General features: G+C 26.1%; 2 protein-coding genes across 2 annotated transcripts in view; one reads left to right on the top strand and one right to left on the bottom strand.

Moving 5' to 3' along the window:
• LOC111681020 (alkaline ceramidase) overlaps positions 1-5,247 on the top strand; it is a 10,743-nt gene extending 5,496 nt beyond the window's left edge. The window contains exons 2-3 of the mRNA XM_046945081.1: positions 1,280-1,536; positions 4,030-5,247. Of these exons, the coding sequence (XP_046801037.1) occupies positions 1,280-1,536; positions 4,030-4,348 (576 nt within the window). The 3' untranslated portion in view covers positions 4,349-5,247. The remainder of the gene's footprint in view (positions 1-1,279; positions 1,537-4,029) is intronic.
• Positions 5,248-9,621: 4,374 nt separating this feature from the next.
• Positions 9,622-14,221, bottom strand: LOC111683867 (6-pyruvoyl tetrahydrobiopterin synthase). The gene is made up of 5 exons (XM_046952879.1): positions 14,053-14,221; positions 13,704-13,804; positions 13,412-13,491; positions 10,027-10,172; positions 9,622-9,957 (listed from the first exon to the last, which is right to left on the bottom strand). Exons 2-5 carry the CDS (start codon positions 13,769-13,771, stop codon positions 9,748-9,750), a joined length of 504 nt encoding a protein of 167 aa, XP_046808835.1. The 5' UTR covers positions 13,772-13,804; positions 14,053-14,221; the 3' UTR covers positions 9,622-9,747.
• Between the last annotated feature and the right edge of the window lie 3,323 nt (positions 14,222-17,544).

The raw sequence follows: 17,544 nt of genomic DNA, 5'->3' as shown, positions 1-17,544 counted from the left end.
TAGACTAGACTATAGACTAGACTATAGACTAGACTATAGACTAGACTATAGACTAGACTATAGACTAGACTATATAGACTAGACTATAGACTAGACTATAGACTAGACTATAGACTAGACTATAGACTAGACTATAGACTAGACTATAGACTAGACTATAGACTAGACTATAGACTAGACTATAGACTAGACTATAGACTAGACTATAGACTAGACTATAGACTAGACTCTATAGACTAGACTATAGACTAGACTATAGACTAGACTATAGACTAGACTATAGACTAGACTATAGACTAGACTATAGACTAGACTATAGACTAGACTATAGACTAGACTATAGACTAGACTATAGACTAGACTATAGACTAGACTATAGACTAGACTATAGACTAGACTATAGACTAGACTATAGACTAGACTATAGACTAGACTATAGACTAGACTATAGACTAGACTATAGACTAGACTATAGACTAGACTATAGACTAGACTATAGACTAGACTATAGACTAGACTATAGACCTAGACTATAGACTAGACTATAGACTAGACTATAGACTAGACTATAGACTAGACTATAGACTAGACTATAGACTAGACTATAGACTAGACTATAGACTAGACTATAGACTAGACTATAGACTAGACTATAGACTAGACTATAGACTAGACTATAGACTAGACTATAGAATAGACTATAGACTAGACAATAGACTAGACTATAGAAGAGACTATAGACTACACTATAGACTACACTATAGACTAGACTAGACATAACAATTTATCAAAGGTTTATGAGACAATTTTTCTATAAACCATTGATAAATTCGTATAAGTAGTTAATATTTTTAAAGGCATTTTAGAAAAATTATTTTCCTTTAGCAAAAATATTTTTAAATAAAATATTTAATTTATATAATATGAATTTTTTTTAATTGATTATAATTATATATGTATGTATTAGTTTTAGTATTAAGTATACATGTTCATATGTATGTCTAACAGTAGCTAGTAATAGTTTTAACATTTGTTGATAAGATTTAACATAAATAACAATAATAATAAATTCTAAATAATTTGTTTTTAATCTTTAACTTTTAAAATATAACATATGCACTTACTAGCTAACTAAACAATTCAAATCAAGTACTATATATTTTTAATTTTGGAAAAAAAATTATTTAAACTTTGGACGTTTCTTTTTTTAATATTTTACAGTTGTGGTTTTATCTCTGTTATATTTCTTTCTTTTCGCTTTCTTTCTCCTTTTTTATAGATAAGTAATTTTCTGTTTTTATTATTGCCGCCGGTATTAATGTATCTATTCAAAGAATATGGACGTTTCGTTACGCAAGGCATTCATGTACTTTGGGCTCTACTTATAATTGTTGGTCTTAGTTCTATGTATTTTCATGCTACTTTAAGTCTCATCGGTCAATTATTGGATGAATTGGCCATATTATGGGTATTTATGGCTGCATATTCTTTATTTTGCCCTATGAAATATTTTCCAAGATTTTGTAAAAATAACAGGTAAGTAAGTTTAAACTGTCTATTTATATAGCCCTTATTTTAAAAAATAAACACTGAATTAAAATATTAAAAACTTATTCTTAGTCAATGTTGTCAATGATGCGGTTCTCATTTAAACATAATATTACCGACTAAAAACTGTATAAATAATTTCAATAACAAATCCCTCTCGGAAACTATTTTTTATCTATGGTTCACATAAATCTTAAATAAATCTGCTGATCATAATTTTGAAAAAATTTGAAAAGACTAGACTATGGAATAGACTATAGAGTACAATACAGACTAGACTATAGACCACAATACAGACAAGACAATAGACTTGACTATAGACTAGACTATAGACTACACTATAGACTAGACTATAAACTAGACTATAGAGTAGACTATAGGCTAGACTAAGAATAGACTATAGACTAGACTAAGAATAGACTATAGACTAGACTATAGACTAGACTATAGATAAGACAATAGACTAGACTGTAGACTAGACTATAGACTAGACTAAAGACTAGACTATAAACTAGACTATAGACTAGACTATTGACTAGACTATAGACTACACTATAGACTAGACTAAAGGCTAGACTATTGACTAGACTAAAGGCTAGACTATTGACTAGACTAAAGGCTAGACTAAAGGCTAGACTATAGACAAGACTATTGACTAGACTATAGACTAGACTATAGACTAGACTATAGACTAGACTATAGACTAGACTATAGACTAGACTATAGACTAGACTATAGACTAGACTATAGACTAGACTATAGATTAGACTATAGACTAGACTATAGACTAGATTATAGACTAGACTATAGACTAGACTATAGACTAGACTATAGACAAGAGTATAGACTAGACTATAGACTAAAGTATTTACTAGACTATAGACTAGACTATAGACTAAAGTATTTACTAGACTATAGACTAGACTATAGACTAGAGTATAGACTAGACTATAGACTAGACTAGAGTATAGACTAGACTATAGACTAGACTATAGACTAGACTACAGACTAGACTATAGACTGGACTATAGACTATACTATAGACTGTACTATATACTAGACTATAGACTTGATTATAGACTAGACTATAGAAAAGACTATAGACTAGACTATAGACTAGACTATGGACTAGATTATAGACTAGACTATAGAAAAGACTAGACAAGGTTTGTTTGATGGGTCTTTCGAAACTTAAACATGTCGTGAGATATTGATCGTACAAAGGTACAATTTTATGAACGTGACTTTTATTGTACCTGTGCAAATATAATATCTTTCAAAAGTTTTATCTATAATTTTCGTATTTGTTAAAAAATAAGAAATATTAATAAAATTTTTTGTAAATATTTATTTATCATAGAAAATACCTTTGTTTTGTATATTTAACAGAGAACCAGGGTGGTGTTTTAAACATATAAAAATTCGTTATTAATCATTCTATATACATACATATGTACTTATGTATGTATATCTATATGTAAGCATTTCAGCAAAGTACGCTTTTATTTAAACAATGAAAATGTTAAACACAATTTATGATATATAAGTTTTTTATCAATTGACAGCTTCGGATTCAGGTGCAATAAACTTTGTCATTCCAATGGCGTCATAAATAATTAATTATATATATTTTGACTAACTAAACTTTAGATAAAATTAAAAATGCATGATCGAAATTAGAAAGAATGGAAATTTAAATAGAGGGTTCTATTAATCATCCACAACCTATAGAAAATACAGAAAATAAGAGTTCAACAGTCGGCTGAGCCGACTTTGTACATAATAAACTGTTGAAAGGTCCGAAATATTTTTAATGTATAACGAGAAGTATTAAAGCTTTGTTGTATCTTTTTTTGTTTAATTATATTACCGAAATTTCTCGGTTTTAGTCTAGCGTCTATTTTAGTATATAATCTATATATAGTCTAGTCTATAGTCTAGTCTAGTCTATAGTCTAGTCTATAGTCTAGTCTATAGTCTAGTCTATAGTCTAGTCTATAGTCTAGTCTATAGTCTAGTCTATAGCCTAGTCTATAGACTAGACTATAGACTAGACTATAGACTAGACTATAGACTAGACTATAGACTAGACTATAGACTAGACTGTAGACTAGACTATAGTCTATAGTCTAGTTTATAATCTAGTCTATAGTCTAGTCTATATTCTAGTCTATAGTCTAGTCTATAGTCTGGTATATAGTCTAAAGACTAGTATTTATAAATAAAATTTAAAGAGGAATGTTTGACTCTGTTTGTCGTCTTTTAAGTAATAGATTAGTTTTTCATCCATAAATTCCTTAAGAACATCGGACTCAAGGTAATATTTAATACCAGTGGTGTAGGGTATAGTCGTATTTCATTGTTCTCATTGTTAGTTAATCGCTTTATTTGTTTAATAACCATATTATTTAAACATTCTGTAATTACTGGCATATTTAAATATTTTAATGATTTTCCATGATTTTCTTTCCTACCTTTCAGAGTTCAAGATCAACGTGTCTATCGTTTAGGTCTACGATCCACTGCAGTTTGGCTGATAGCGGTCATCTGTTGGATTAATGATCGTATGTTCTGTGATGTTTGGTCTTCGATAAGTTTTCCATACCTACATGGTTTTTGGCATGTATTTATCTTTATAGCAGCATACACGGTACTAGTGGTTTATGCCTATTTCTATGTGGAAAATGAATTACCACAAAGACGACCTCTACTTAAATATTGGCCTGTTAATGATTTTGAATTGGGCATACCATTCATAAGTATACGAAATCCGGGTAAGGATTTTAAAAATAGTATTTAAACAATTTTTAATGTAGAAATAGTTTAAATTATAAACAAGTGATACAAAACATTCAGGAAATCCAATACTTCGATTTATATAGAAAAATAAACGAACGTAGGGATATTGTTGGTGTTGAAAAAAAATATATATAAAAACTTCTAACTTCGTTTAGAAGTATTTTTGTTAATTGTTGAAAGTAATTTGTCCAAAAATCATTATTAACTTAAAAAGTGATATAAAAACATGTTGCACAATTGTTTTTTATATAAAACTAATAAAATATAAGTAGGATTGAATTATATTAGGGTTTTATTAAAAATCTATAAAATAGTTTAAAGAAAATATATTATAATCTAAATAATTGCTTAATATTATTTATATTAGTATGATATACATCATACATTATGTATATGTAGATAAATTGGTCGAAATAGTGTAATTTGTATTATAAACATGTTGCTGGGATGTGTTTTAATCAATTGGCAATTTGTTAAACAAATAGAAATTTTATAAATTTCATATATTAATAAAAATAAAATTTTTTTCCAGAAGGTCAAAAGGTTATTACATTTTATAAAGAATTTTTAAAATGTTTTTACAAGAAATTTGTAATTTTCCGATCCCATATAGTTGTGTTCGTACTTATATACATATATTCTGGTTCCCTTTAGATAGCGAAGTCGATTAAGGCATCTACGTCTGTCTGCCTGTCTATATATTTGTTGAAATCAATCGATCAATAAATTATCAAGTTAGGTTGGGTTGATAAGAGATTTTAAACAACATCAAATGTCATTTTCGGAATAACATCACTTCCAAGATACTTGGACAACCTCTGAAAATACGTTAACAAATTAAACAAGTAATATTTCTATATTCGGCTGTGCCGAATCTTATATACCCTTCACCAAGTATGTTTTGAAAAACATGTTTTTATTTATTTTGTATCTCTGCACACATGTCACACATAACATACACACAAACAAATATAAACTGTAGCAGAAAGAAATATTAACCGTTGTACTGTAATACCACCGTGAAACTGCTTTATCTTCTTGTTCTTGTTATACCCACATACCTTCGTGAGAACGGAACAACATCAAAACATACAAAAAAATACACAGCTGAATAAAACCAAATTCATCTCCGGACGCACATGTACATCTTTATCCAATTCACAGTGTTGCTGTTGCTTTTTTAACAAAGCATGAAAAAATGTGGCTTTTTGATGAAATTTTCAGATGTTGTCTCGGATTTTTGCTCATATCTCCGTTATTTATAGACCGATTTTGCTGATTTTAAATAGCGATCTTCTTGAAAGCATGTCTAACTGAATTATTGAAGATTCGGATCTCGCCGATATCTGGGGACCTCTAAAAACTGATTTCAACAGACAGACGGACAGACAGGCGGACATGGCTTAATTGACTCCGCTATCTATAAGAATCCAAAATATATATACTTTATAGGGTCGGAAAATTATATTGTAGAAATTATAAACGGAATGACGAAGGTGAAGGATATAAAAAGAAAGCTTAAAGACAAAACCGTTATACAGTTTGTATTTGTTTATGGTTAAAACAGTTTTTAGGGTTTTGGTGTAGGTAATACAGTTGTCGTTTTATTAAACGGTAAAACAGCTTCAGCTGTGCGTACATGTGTGACATGTGTTAGTGATACAAGTCGATGCAAAAATGTTGCTTAAACAAGAAATAATATGTTTATTTGTTGTTGTTTTTAAGTTGTGTTAGAGAAACATGCAAATAAGAAATTATAAATAAAAGTATTAAAAAACAACAACAACAACGATATACTGCTTGTATTTGTTTATGGGTAACACAGCTTTTAATGCTTTGGGGTAGGTAATACAGTTGTGGTTTAATTTTTGGGTAATACAGCGTCTATTGTGTGTGTGCATGTGTGACATGTGTCAGTGATAAAGTGCATAAATGCAAAAATGCGACTTGTGTTTATTTGTTATTGTTGTTTTTTACTTTGTTGGAGTTACATACTTTAAAATAATACAAAATTATAAGAAAATATATAAAATTAAATTGAAATTTTTTAAAAATAAATTAAATTCTTTATATATTTAGTTCTATTATTTGACTTTATAAATAATTTGCACAATTATGGCAAAATATCCAAGACCAATAACTTTTTGTCGCAGGGGACCAATTTATATACATACATATGTATGTACATATATACTATATACATATTTAAATATATAGTCATAAATACTTTTCCAATTACTAATACCAAAGATTTCTTCAACTGATCGTATTGTAGACGTAATTTTTATTATTTATTTTTAACAATTTCTTTGTAATTAATTTTAATAATTACGAAAAATGTTAAACACTAAGAATATGAGCATTATTATTACGTATTATCATCTTATGATCATAATAAGTATTTTTTTTTTCTTATTTTATAAATCAGAACTGTATCACAAGTCAATATAGTTTAAATAAAAATTTAATAAAGTGTTCTATACAGGAAGTATTTGGTTAAAAAAGTATAAAGTCGGAATTTTCAATATATGTAATTTGTTAAAAAAATGTTTGACCCAGAAACTAAGGCACTCTTTTGTACTGAAGACAAATCTGACATCAAAAAAAAAAAAATTAATGAAAATCTACAAAAATGAACTTTCTGGCACTTGTTTTGTTTTTCAAATAGTATTTTTTGTATACCCTTCACCTTCGTAAGTAAAATCAGTGAAATCGGCCCATAACGAAGATATGAGCAAAAATCCAAGACAACCTCTGAAAATTTCATAAAAAAATTAGATTTTTTATTCATGCTCAAACAGAAATTGCAAAAAAAAAAACAAAATACGGTAAATTTTTGTTATTGTACTTTTTTGTTTATAAAACAAATGAGAGCGAGAGCAGCAAAACAAAGAGTAGCAGAGCGAGAGCAGCACTAGTGTGTTGTTATTGGCTAGAAACATGAAATTAAGTTAAATTAGAAGCCATAAAAGGGAACTTTTTCATATTTCAAAAGGTACTTTTTGAATTCTGTATAATATTGAACCTAGAAAAATGAAAAAGGGGACTTTTTGGTACTTTTTCGTTCTACAAAAGGTACTTTTTGAAATTTCTGTAATATTGAACTTAGAAACATGAAATTAAGTATGTAGAGTCCGTATTAGGCGAGAACACATAAATGGGGACTTTTTGGTACTTTTTCGTTCTACAAAAGGTCCTTTTTGAATTGTCTATAAATTAAGCCTAAAAACATGAAATTAATTATGTAGATCCCGGATTCGGTCAGAACAAGTAACTTTTGGTACTTGTTGGTACTTTTTCGATCTACAAGAGGTACTTTTTGAATTTTCCTATAATATTGAACATAGAAACATGAAATTTAAAATGTAGGGCCTTTACTAGGTAAGAACCTAGAAAAAGAGACTTTTTGGTACTTTTTCGTTCTACAAAAGGTACTTTTTGAATTTTCTATAATATTGAACTTAAAAACATGAAATTTATCATATAGGGCCTTGACTAGGCAAGAACCTATAAAAAAGGGACTTTTTGGTACTTTTGCGTTCTACAAAAGGTACTTTTTGAATTTTCTATATTATTGAACCGAGAAAAATGAAAATTAGGATGTAGAGCCCGGATTAGGCGGGAACACATGAAAAGGAACTTTTTGGTACTTTTTCGTTTTACAAAAGTACTTTTTGAATTTTCTATAATATTAAGCCTAGGAACATGAAATTAATTATGTAGAGCCTGGATTAGGTTAGAACACATAAAAGGGGATTTTTTAGTACTTTTTTGTTCTACAAAAGGTACTTTTTAAATTTTCTATAATATTGAACTTAGAAACATGAAATTTAGCATGTAGGGCCTTGACTAGGTAAGAACCTATAAAAAGGTACTTTTTGGTACTTTTTCGTTCTGCAAAAGATACTTTTTGATTTTTTTATAATATTGAACCTAGAAACTTGAGTTTTAGCATGTAGGGCCTTGACTAGGTAAGAACCTATAAAAATAGACTTTTTGGTACTTTTTCTTTCTACAAAAGGTACTTTTTGAAATTTCTATAATATTGATCTTAGAAACATAAAAATTAGGATGTAAAGTCCGGATTAAGTGAGAACCCATAAAAGGGGACTTTTTGGTACCCTACCGTTTTGCAATTGGTATTTTTTTGATTTTTGTAATTAAACAGTCAGTACAAACTGTTCTTTAACACATCATGTTGAAGGGTATATAAGATCCGACACAGCCGAATATAGAACTTTTACTTGTTGTAATAGAATATGTTCTTACTGTCGTTTTTTTTAACACTCTACTTGTTCTATCATCATCTACATATAAGTTTATATATAAATCCAAAATAAGTAAATATTCTAAAGAAAAATCCCCAAAACTTCCTTTAATAACAAAAAAAAAACAAATAATAATTAAAAAAATAGTTTTTAGCTAAAATAACATAACAAAATTAAAATTATTTCAAAAGGTTGTAATTGGTACAATGAGCTAAATAAAAATACATTTTATCCGACTTGCTAAAACGAATATAATAATTTATTTAAAAAATGAGCTAAACTAAAAAAAACACAATTTTTCTATATTATAGTATTATATAAAAATTATAAAAATAAATTTAACTGACTAGACTGTTGAACGATGCTCTCTAACGAAAACCAAATAAAACACTTTAAATATATTTAATTTTAGACAAAAAGTAAATGGAATTATGTGCCGTTTTATTGATTTTTTTTTAAATAAAAATATATACTAAATACAAAAACACAAACAATTTAGAAATACTTAGTAGTAAAATATTTTTGTTTTTTTATTAAAAAAAAATAGCTTTAAATTAATTTTATAAAAGCCAAATATAAAATTTGTACGTAAATTCAAATAAGTATTAAAAATTAAAAGAAACAATTATTATTTAGAAATATAAATAAATAAGAATTTAAAAGTAGAAAAGAACATATAATTTTAATAATTTAGAAAAATATTAAAATATAAAAAAGTTTCAAAATAAAGTGTTAAAATAACTTAATAAACAAAAACTTTTTAAATTCTTATTTAAATCTTGAAAAAAAAGCAAAAAAAAACTTAAGCAAATTTTCTTAAAATTGTTTAAAATTATTATAAAAATGTTTAATTTATATTTAAAAAGAAATAGCAAAAAACTAATTAATAAAAAGTGCAGATTTAAAAAAAATTAAATAAAATAAAAATTATTATAAAAAACATTTTATAACAAAACAATCACAATGTTTTTATTTTGTTTTTATCTAATTCAAAAACGTATGTAAGTATGTGTGTATGTATGTAAGTAAATATAGCTGTTTAATAGTCCTGTATATCAATATAATATCAACAAAATGTTAAAGAAAAAAAAATCCAATATCAATAGATTTTATATTTCTTTATCCTTAATATTTAATCAGAATCAGAAGAAATATTATTGCAACTAGTTTTAGGTGAACGTTTATTACTAAAATATTGACCATTTTGTATATAAGGTCCACGATAGGTAACCGAATTTTTATCAGTTTCATAAATTTTCACCTCAAACAAGAGTTCGGGTCGCTTAAGCGCCTGACGTACATTCTCCCATATGAATACGGTTAAATTTTCTGTTGTACTAGGCTGGAAAAATAAAAGAAATAAAAAACAAATAATAATTATTAATAACATTATTAACTTTTTCCTACTTACCACATCTTTAAAATATTCCACATCTTTGTCTAAGTTTTTATGATCTAATTGCTTGAAAATAACACCATCCATGGCCAATTTAAGATCTGTTATATTCATTATCATACCGGTACGTATGTCTATGGGACCTCGTACAGTTACTTCAACTAAAAATTCATATAAATTCATATTTATGAAAACATTTAAATATGAATTTGAAAAAGGTTTCTTTGTAAAATATGTGCAATTAGCTAGTAAGGAAATTCAATAATCTCTATTCTATTTACTTTTCTCTTAAAATAAGTTTTTTTTTTGTATTCCCATTTGCTTAATAGTTTTCTTTAGCTATGTTTAAACAACATGGTTAATCCTCCTGTTAATCCCAGACTATAGCATTAATACTACCAACAGCATGTTGTTTTCATATGCAAAAGCTAGGTATAAATCCAAATGTTATTCCCAAAAAATAAACAACAAAGTACATTTAAAGTAACATTAAAATCATCTACCAGAGATAGAACAAAATAAATTATCCATGAAATAAAAGTATTGAAAAATTAACACTTATTTTTAGCTAAATCCTAGAACTGTGTGTTTTTCTTAATATGAACATAATGAAATAAAACAACAGTAATGTTAAGAAGGTATTGTTATGTCCTGGCATTCAGTAGAATACGTGAAATAGTCTACTACATAGATTGTTGTAGTATATAGTCTAGTCTATGGTCTAGTCTATAGCCTAGTCAATAGTCTTGTCTATAGACTAGTCTAGTCTATAGTCTAGTCTATAGTCTAGTCTATAGTCTAGTCTATAGTCTAGTCTATAGTCTAGTCTATAGTCTTGTCTATAGTATAGTCTATAGTCTAGTCTATAGTCTAGTCTATTGTCTAGTCTATAGTCTAGTCTATTGTCTAGTCTATAGTCTAGTCTATAGTCTAGTCTATAGTCTAGTATATAGTCTAGTCTATAGTCTAGTCTATAGTCTAGTCTATAGACTAGACTATAAACTAGACTATAGTCTAGTCTATAGTCTATTCTATAGTCTAGTCTATAGTCTATTCTATAGTCTAGTCTATAGTCTATTCTATAGTCTAGTCCATAGTCTAGCCTATAGTCTAGTCTATAGTCCAGTCTATATTCTAGTCTATAATCTAGTCAATAGTCTAGTCTATAGTCTAGTCTATGGTCTAGTCTATAGTCTAGTCTATAGTCTAGTCTATAGTCTAGTCTATAGTCTAGTCTATAGTCTAGTCTATAGTCTAGTCTATAGTCTAGTCTATAGTCTAGTCTATAGTCTAGTCTATAGTCTAGTCTATAGTCTAGTCTATAGTCTAGTATATAGTCTAGTCTATAGTCTAGTCTATAGTCTAGTCTATAGTCTAGTCTATAGTCTAGTCTATAGTCTAGTCTTTAGTCTAGTCTATAGTCTAGTCTTTAGTCTAGTCTATAGTCTAGTCTATAGTTCTGTTTATAGTATAGTCTACAGTCTAGTCTATGTCTATATTCTAATCTAAGTCTATATTCTAGTCTATGCCTATATTCTAGTATATAGTGTAATCTACAGTGTAGTCTATAGTGTAGACTATATTCTAGTCTATAGTCTAGTCTATAGTCTAGTCTATAGTCTAGTCTATAGTCTAGCCTATACTCTAGTCTATAGTCTAGTATATAGTATAGTCTATATTCTAGTCTATAATCTAGTGTATACACTATTCTATAATCTAGTCTTTAGTCCAGTCTATAATCTAGTCTATAGTCTAGTATATAGTCTAGTATATAATCTAGTCTATAGTCTAGTCTATAGTCTAGTCTATAGTCTAATCTATAGTCTAGTCTATAGTCTAGTCTTTAGTCTAGTCTATAGTCTAGTCTATAGTTCTGTCTATAGTCTAGTCTACAGTCTAGTCTCTGTCTATATTCTAGTCTAAGCCTATATTCTAGTCTATGTCTATATTCTAGTATATAGTGTAATCTATAGTGTAGTCTATAGTCTAGTCTATAGTATAGTCTATATTCTAGTCTATAATCTAGTGTATACACTAATCTATAATCTAGTCTATAGTCTAGTCTATAGTCTAGTCTATAGTCTAGTCTATAGTCTAGTCTATAGTCCTGTCTATAGTCTAGTCTATAGTCCTGTCTATTGTCTAGTCTACAGTCTAGTCTATGTCTATATTCTAGTCTAAGTCCATAGTCTATTCTACAGTCTAGTCTCTGTCTAAATTCTAGTCTAAGTCTATTATCTAGTCTATGTCTATATTCTAGTATATAGTGTAATCTATAGTGTAGTCTATAGTCTAGTCTATAGTCTTGTCTATAGTCTAGTCTATAGTCTAGTCTATAGTCTAGTCTATAGCCTAGTCTATACTCTAGTCTATACTCTAGTCTATATTCTAGTCTATAATCTAGTGTATACACAAATCAATAATCTAGTCTATAGTTCAGTCTATAGTTTAGTCTATAGTCCTGTCTATAGTGTAGTCTACAGTCTAGTCTATGGCTATATTCTAGTCTAAGTTTATATTCTAGTCTATTGGTATATTCTAGTATATAGTGTAATCTATAGTGTAGTCTATAGTGTAGACTATATTCTAGTCTATAGTTTTGTGTATAGTCTATTAAACAGTATATTCTTTAGTTTAGTCTAGTCTAAGTCTATGAGAAAATATGTTTAATACTTTAGAAGCTAATGTTAGTACTATTTAAAACTTTCAATTATTTCTGCCTGTGTGAAGTACTATTTGACTGTTTAGCCAAGACATAAACCACTATTTGTAACAGAATTAATTCATTTAACAGTTAATAGATCGGTGTTAGTTTTTAATATTCAGAGCTTAACAAATACATTTATGACGTACAACAACTATAATAAATTATACCTAGTTTGTAAAAAAGGTAAAAATAATATAAATACTGTGAATATAATTAAAGCAACATGCTTAATTTTAAAGTATTTTTGAAGAAATGAGGGTTAAAACTAAATTTTAAGTTATTTAGAACCCGCATGTTTACAAATCTATAACTTATTAGAGGCTTAATTCAGTTTTACTTTGTCTAAAACATTAAATAATTATTAACTGACATCTTTTTTTATAATCTCTAAGTATTGATGCCAGAACCTTAAAGAAAAACAAACAAAACATCTAAAATTCCCACCACATAAGCAGAATTTATTTGCTCTGACTGCCACTATGGCAAAACAGCGCATAAATTCTTTTTTACTCATTATTTTTTAAATACTTGATAATAATAAAAAGTGTTCGATCTTTGATCTTAAAAAGTTGTCCTAATTTTATATTTCAACAATATTTACTGTATCAGTTATAGACATATTTTTTTTAATACAATCTCTATGATTCTTTCTGGAGACAAAGTGTAAATTAATAAGTTAATAAGTTCACTCACCCGTATAGTTGTGTCCATGGCCATTGGGATTATTGCATTTACCGTAGATTTCAGCATTTTCAGCATCACTTAAATGTTTACTGCAAACAAAGAAAATATGAAAAAATAATCAATTTATCAGTAAAACAAAAAAAAAATAAATAAACAAATATGAAAGTGAAAGGGAAGCTTTTTTTCTTCGAACAAATTTATTAATAACAAACAACAATAAAAAAGCTATAAGATTTCTTTTTCCTATAACACGCAATTAAGAAGAAATTAAAATTTTTATGTAAAAATTGTATTAATTTACCTGTGTAAACGATGGCAAGCACTGAAAGTCTCCTTGCGGGTTAATAAAGCAACAGGTTGTTGAGCCATTGTTGTTGGGAATTGTTTGATAAATCTGTTTATCTTTTACAATTAATAATAAGATATTGATTAAAATATTAGTAACACAGTTAAATTGTAATAGATAGAATTCTTAAAGGTTGAGGTTTGTTTTTTTCTTCTAAAGTTTCCAAATCGAGGTAAACCACCGACCGCAATGATAACGCTTTTTAAACACGCGGAAATGTGTTTTTTTTTTACTTGTAACAAAAGTACACTTTGTTCTTAAAACAAGTTTTCTATAAATTAATTTACTATTTTTAACTACTTACTATCTTTGGTTGTTTTCCTTTTTAATGAAAATAAATAGCACACAAAAAGAGCTTTAGTTTTAATTATATTTATACTCGATGTAATTACAGTCACTAAATAAAATTGTTTCCAATTTATTATTTGTTGTCTTCTCTGAGGTTTGTTCTTCAATGCGCCGACGATGTTTTTTTCACAAAAGCAAAAAACATATTTTTCTTCTTTTTTCACTATTGTTTAATCATTTTGTTGACGTTTAATTTTTCGTGTTTTGTTAGGTGCTGCCAGATGGTAGTATTTGTTTTACCGGTTTTTTATTTAACCCTAGTTGGGACAATTAGCTTTGTTTGTGCATAAGATTTCTACTTATTGAAAAAAGTTAAAAAGTGAATTAGAAACTAAAAAATTTTCATCAGAATTAATTGAAAATTTATTAAAAACACAGAATGAATTTTGTAATAATATATATGAATCGAACATGATTTTTGTTAAATATAAAAAATTCATAAAATGTGTGAATTTGTTAGCGAATTTTGTATAATAAACAATTAAAAAAAAATGTTGAAAAACCAATTATTAAACAAGAAAACATCAACATAAGTAGTTAAACATACACTCTTCATAAAATTCCAAAAATTACGCCAACATTTCATCAATTTTAACATAAAAATCATGAAGAAAATTTTTAAACATTTTTTAACAAAGTGTCAAAAAAAAAAAAATAAATTTTAAATACTTTAAGTCAAAGCTTTAAGATTATGTTTAATAAAATAGTAGTAATTTAATAATTCATGACATTTAAAAACTTTTTCATAAATATTAATAATTTGTTAATAAAAACAGTTTATAATATTTATGCTGAAACATTTTTTGAGAATGTAAATTATTGAGAAATTTTTCTGTGGACTTTTTTAATAGTAATTGAATTTGTTTAAAATTTAATAGAAAATTTGGAATTTTCTATGTATAAAAAATGTATTGTCTTTTTTAATAATAAGTCAATTTGTTTGAAATTTAATAGAACAATGGGTAGAATAAAAATGTTTGATATTATTAAGAAAATTTATCAAAAAAATGTTTATAAAAAGAAATTTTACCGAAAAATTTCTACGAAAAGAAAATTTATCCAAAGTTTTCTACAAAGCAAATTTGTCGAAAATTTTCTACAAAAAGAAAATTTATCAAAATTAAAAAAATATAAAAAAGAGTCTATAGAAAAGAAACTTTATCGAAAATTGTCTATAAATTAGGCAATTTATCTAAAATTATTAGTAAAAACAAAATTATCAAAAATTTTCGATTAAAAAATTACATACATTTTTTAATCGAAAATTCGAATGTAGAAAATTTATCAAAATTTTGTATTAGAGTAGAAAATTTAAATTTAAAGCAGAAATTTAAATTTTAAATGAAAGCAGAAAATGTATCTAATTTTTTTTTTATAAAAGTAGAAAGTTTATCGAAATTTTCTATAAAAATATAATTTTTTTTAAATTTCTACAAATTTTAACAAATTTGTAACAAATTTTATCCAAAATTTTATATAGAAAGCAAAATTTATAAAAAATTTTCAATAAAATATAAATTTATCTAAAATTTTCAATACAAAGAAAATCGAAAATTTTAAATTAAAGCAGAAAATGTATCTAAATTTTTCTATATACATCTTTTCGGAAATTTTCTACAAATTTTCACAATTTGTAACAAATTTTATCAAAAATTCAATATAAAAAGCAAAATTTATAAAAAATTTTCAATAAAAAGATAAATTTATCTAAAATTTTCAATAAAAAGAATATTTATTGAAATTTTTCAATAAAAATTTATTAATAATTTTCTACAAAATTAATATATAACGAAAATTTTCTATAAAATATAATAGGAAAATTAATTGCAAATTTTCTATAAAAAGAAAACTAATCGAAAATTTTCTTTTAAAAGGAAATATATGGAACATATTTTATAAAAATATATAAATTGTCTATAAGAAAATTGAACAAAAATTGTATATAAAAAGAAAATTAATCGAAAATTTTTTATAAAAAAGAAAAACTATAAAAATTTTCCATAAAAAAATTATCAAAAATTTAGTTTTTTAAGGAAAATTTATCGAGAATTTTTGAAAAAAAGAAAATTTATCAAGAATTTTCTAAAAAAAAAAGTATAAACAATTTTTATACAAAGAAAATTTATCAAAAATTGTTGAATATTTAAAACTCTATTTTTAACTGTTGAACCCTATTTTAAAACGGTATGCACAATAAGGGGGTTTTACATTACAATACTTTGTATTAATATTAGAATTTCATTGTCTTTAATACAAAATAAAATTTGTTGTCAAAATGTATTGAAAAAATGAAACCTATTTTTTGGTTTATTTTCGATTTCAAATTGATTATGAAGAAAATTGTGGTGAAAAATAAAAAAAATTAAAATCCAAAAGAAAACTACTAATAAATTGTGTATTTTGTAAAGAAAAAGATTTTTTTTTGAAAAACTTAATACATTTCAAACAACAAAATGTTTTAGTTTTTCAGACTACAATACATTTTTTAATAAAATTTTGTATTAATACAAAATCAGTTAATGTAAAGTACCTTTTAGCAAACTTAGAATTTCCTGAAACAGTGCTATTTTTAATCAAAGCTACAAGTCTGGTAACGCTTTTCTTATTGACTATCAATAGAGTATTTTTACAGAGTTGCAGTACTATGTTAATTGGTTTTATTTTACATTTACACAAACGCTATTATCGATATAGCAAAATGTTAACGGATTTTTATTTATAGGATTATGTTAAACGTTATTATCGATAGTGTAACTGTGAAAATGTTAAAGACTGATCATTGTATTCATAATGATATTAATAGTTTATTAAGCACATTCTTAATACAAAATTCCAACAAATTAACTAGTTTATTAAGAACATTCTTCATACAAAATTCCTACAATTAACAAAAAACAAAAAGTCGACTTTTTGCATTTTATGAAAAGTCGACTTTTCGACTTTTTGCATTTAGTTAAAAGTCGATTTTTCGACTTTTTTTATTTAATTAAAAGTCGATTTTTCGACTTTTAATATTTTATAAATAGTCGACTTTTCGACATTTTCCGACATTTTCCACGCACATAAAGAAAACAACCCGACGAAAAATAAAACAAACCGTAACAGCTGTTTTATCAAAATAAACATTTTTTTTGGTGTGGTGAGTTATTTTTGTTTACAAATATGTGTTTCTGCACGTGGAAAAGACGCAAAAACTCGTTTTCATTATTTACATTTTCAATATGTGTTTAAGCACGTGGAAAAAATTCAAAAAAATTGATTTTCATGATTTACATTAAAAAAATATTTTTGATCAATTAAAATATGTGTATAAATGTGGAAAGGAACAAATCTGATAAAATATAAATATAATTGGGATTATATCGTTACAGAATGCCTTTTAATAAAAAACATTCAAAAAATGTTACTATGGTCATATATATAAAATGATATATAAGTGCTATCGGAC

The sequence above is a fragment of the Lucilia cuprina genome, chromosome 2, assembly GCF_022045245.1.
Source record: "Lucilia cuprina isolate Lc7/37 chromosome 2, ASM2204524v1, whole genome shotgun sequence".
NCBI classification, from domain to species: domain Eukaryota; kingdom Metazoa; phylum Arthropoda; class Insecta; order Diptera; family Calliphoridae; genus Lucilia; species Lucilia cuprina.
The sequence above is the reverse complement of the archived record's forward strand: the minus strand, read 5'-3'. Positions and strand labels throughout refer to the sequence as shown.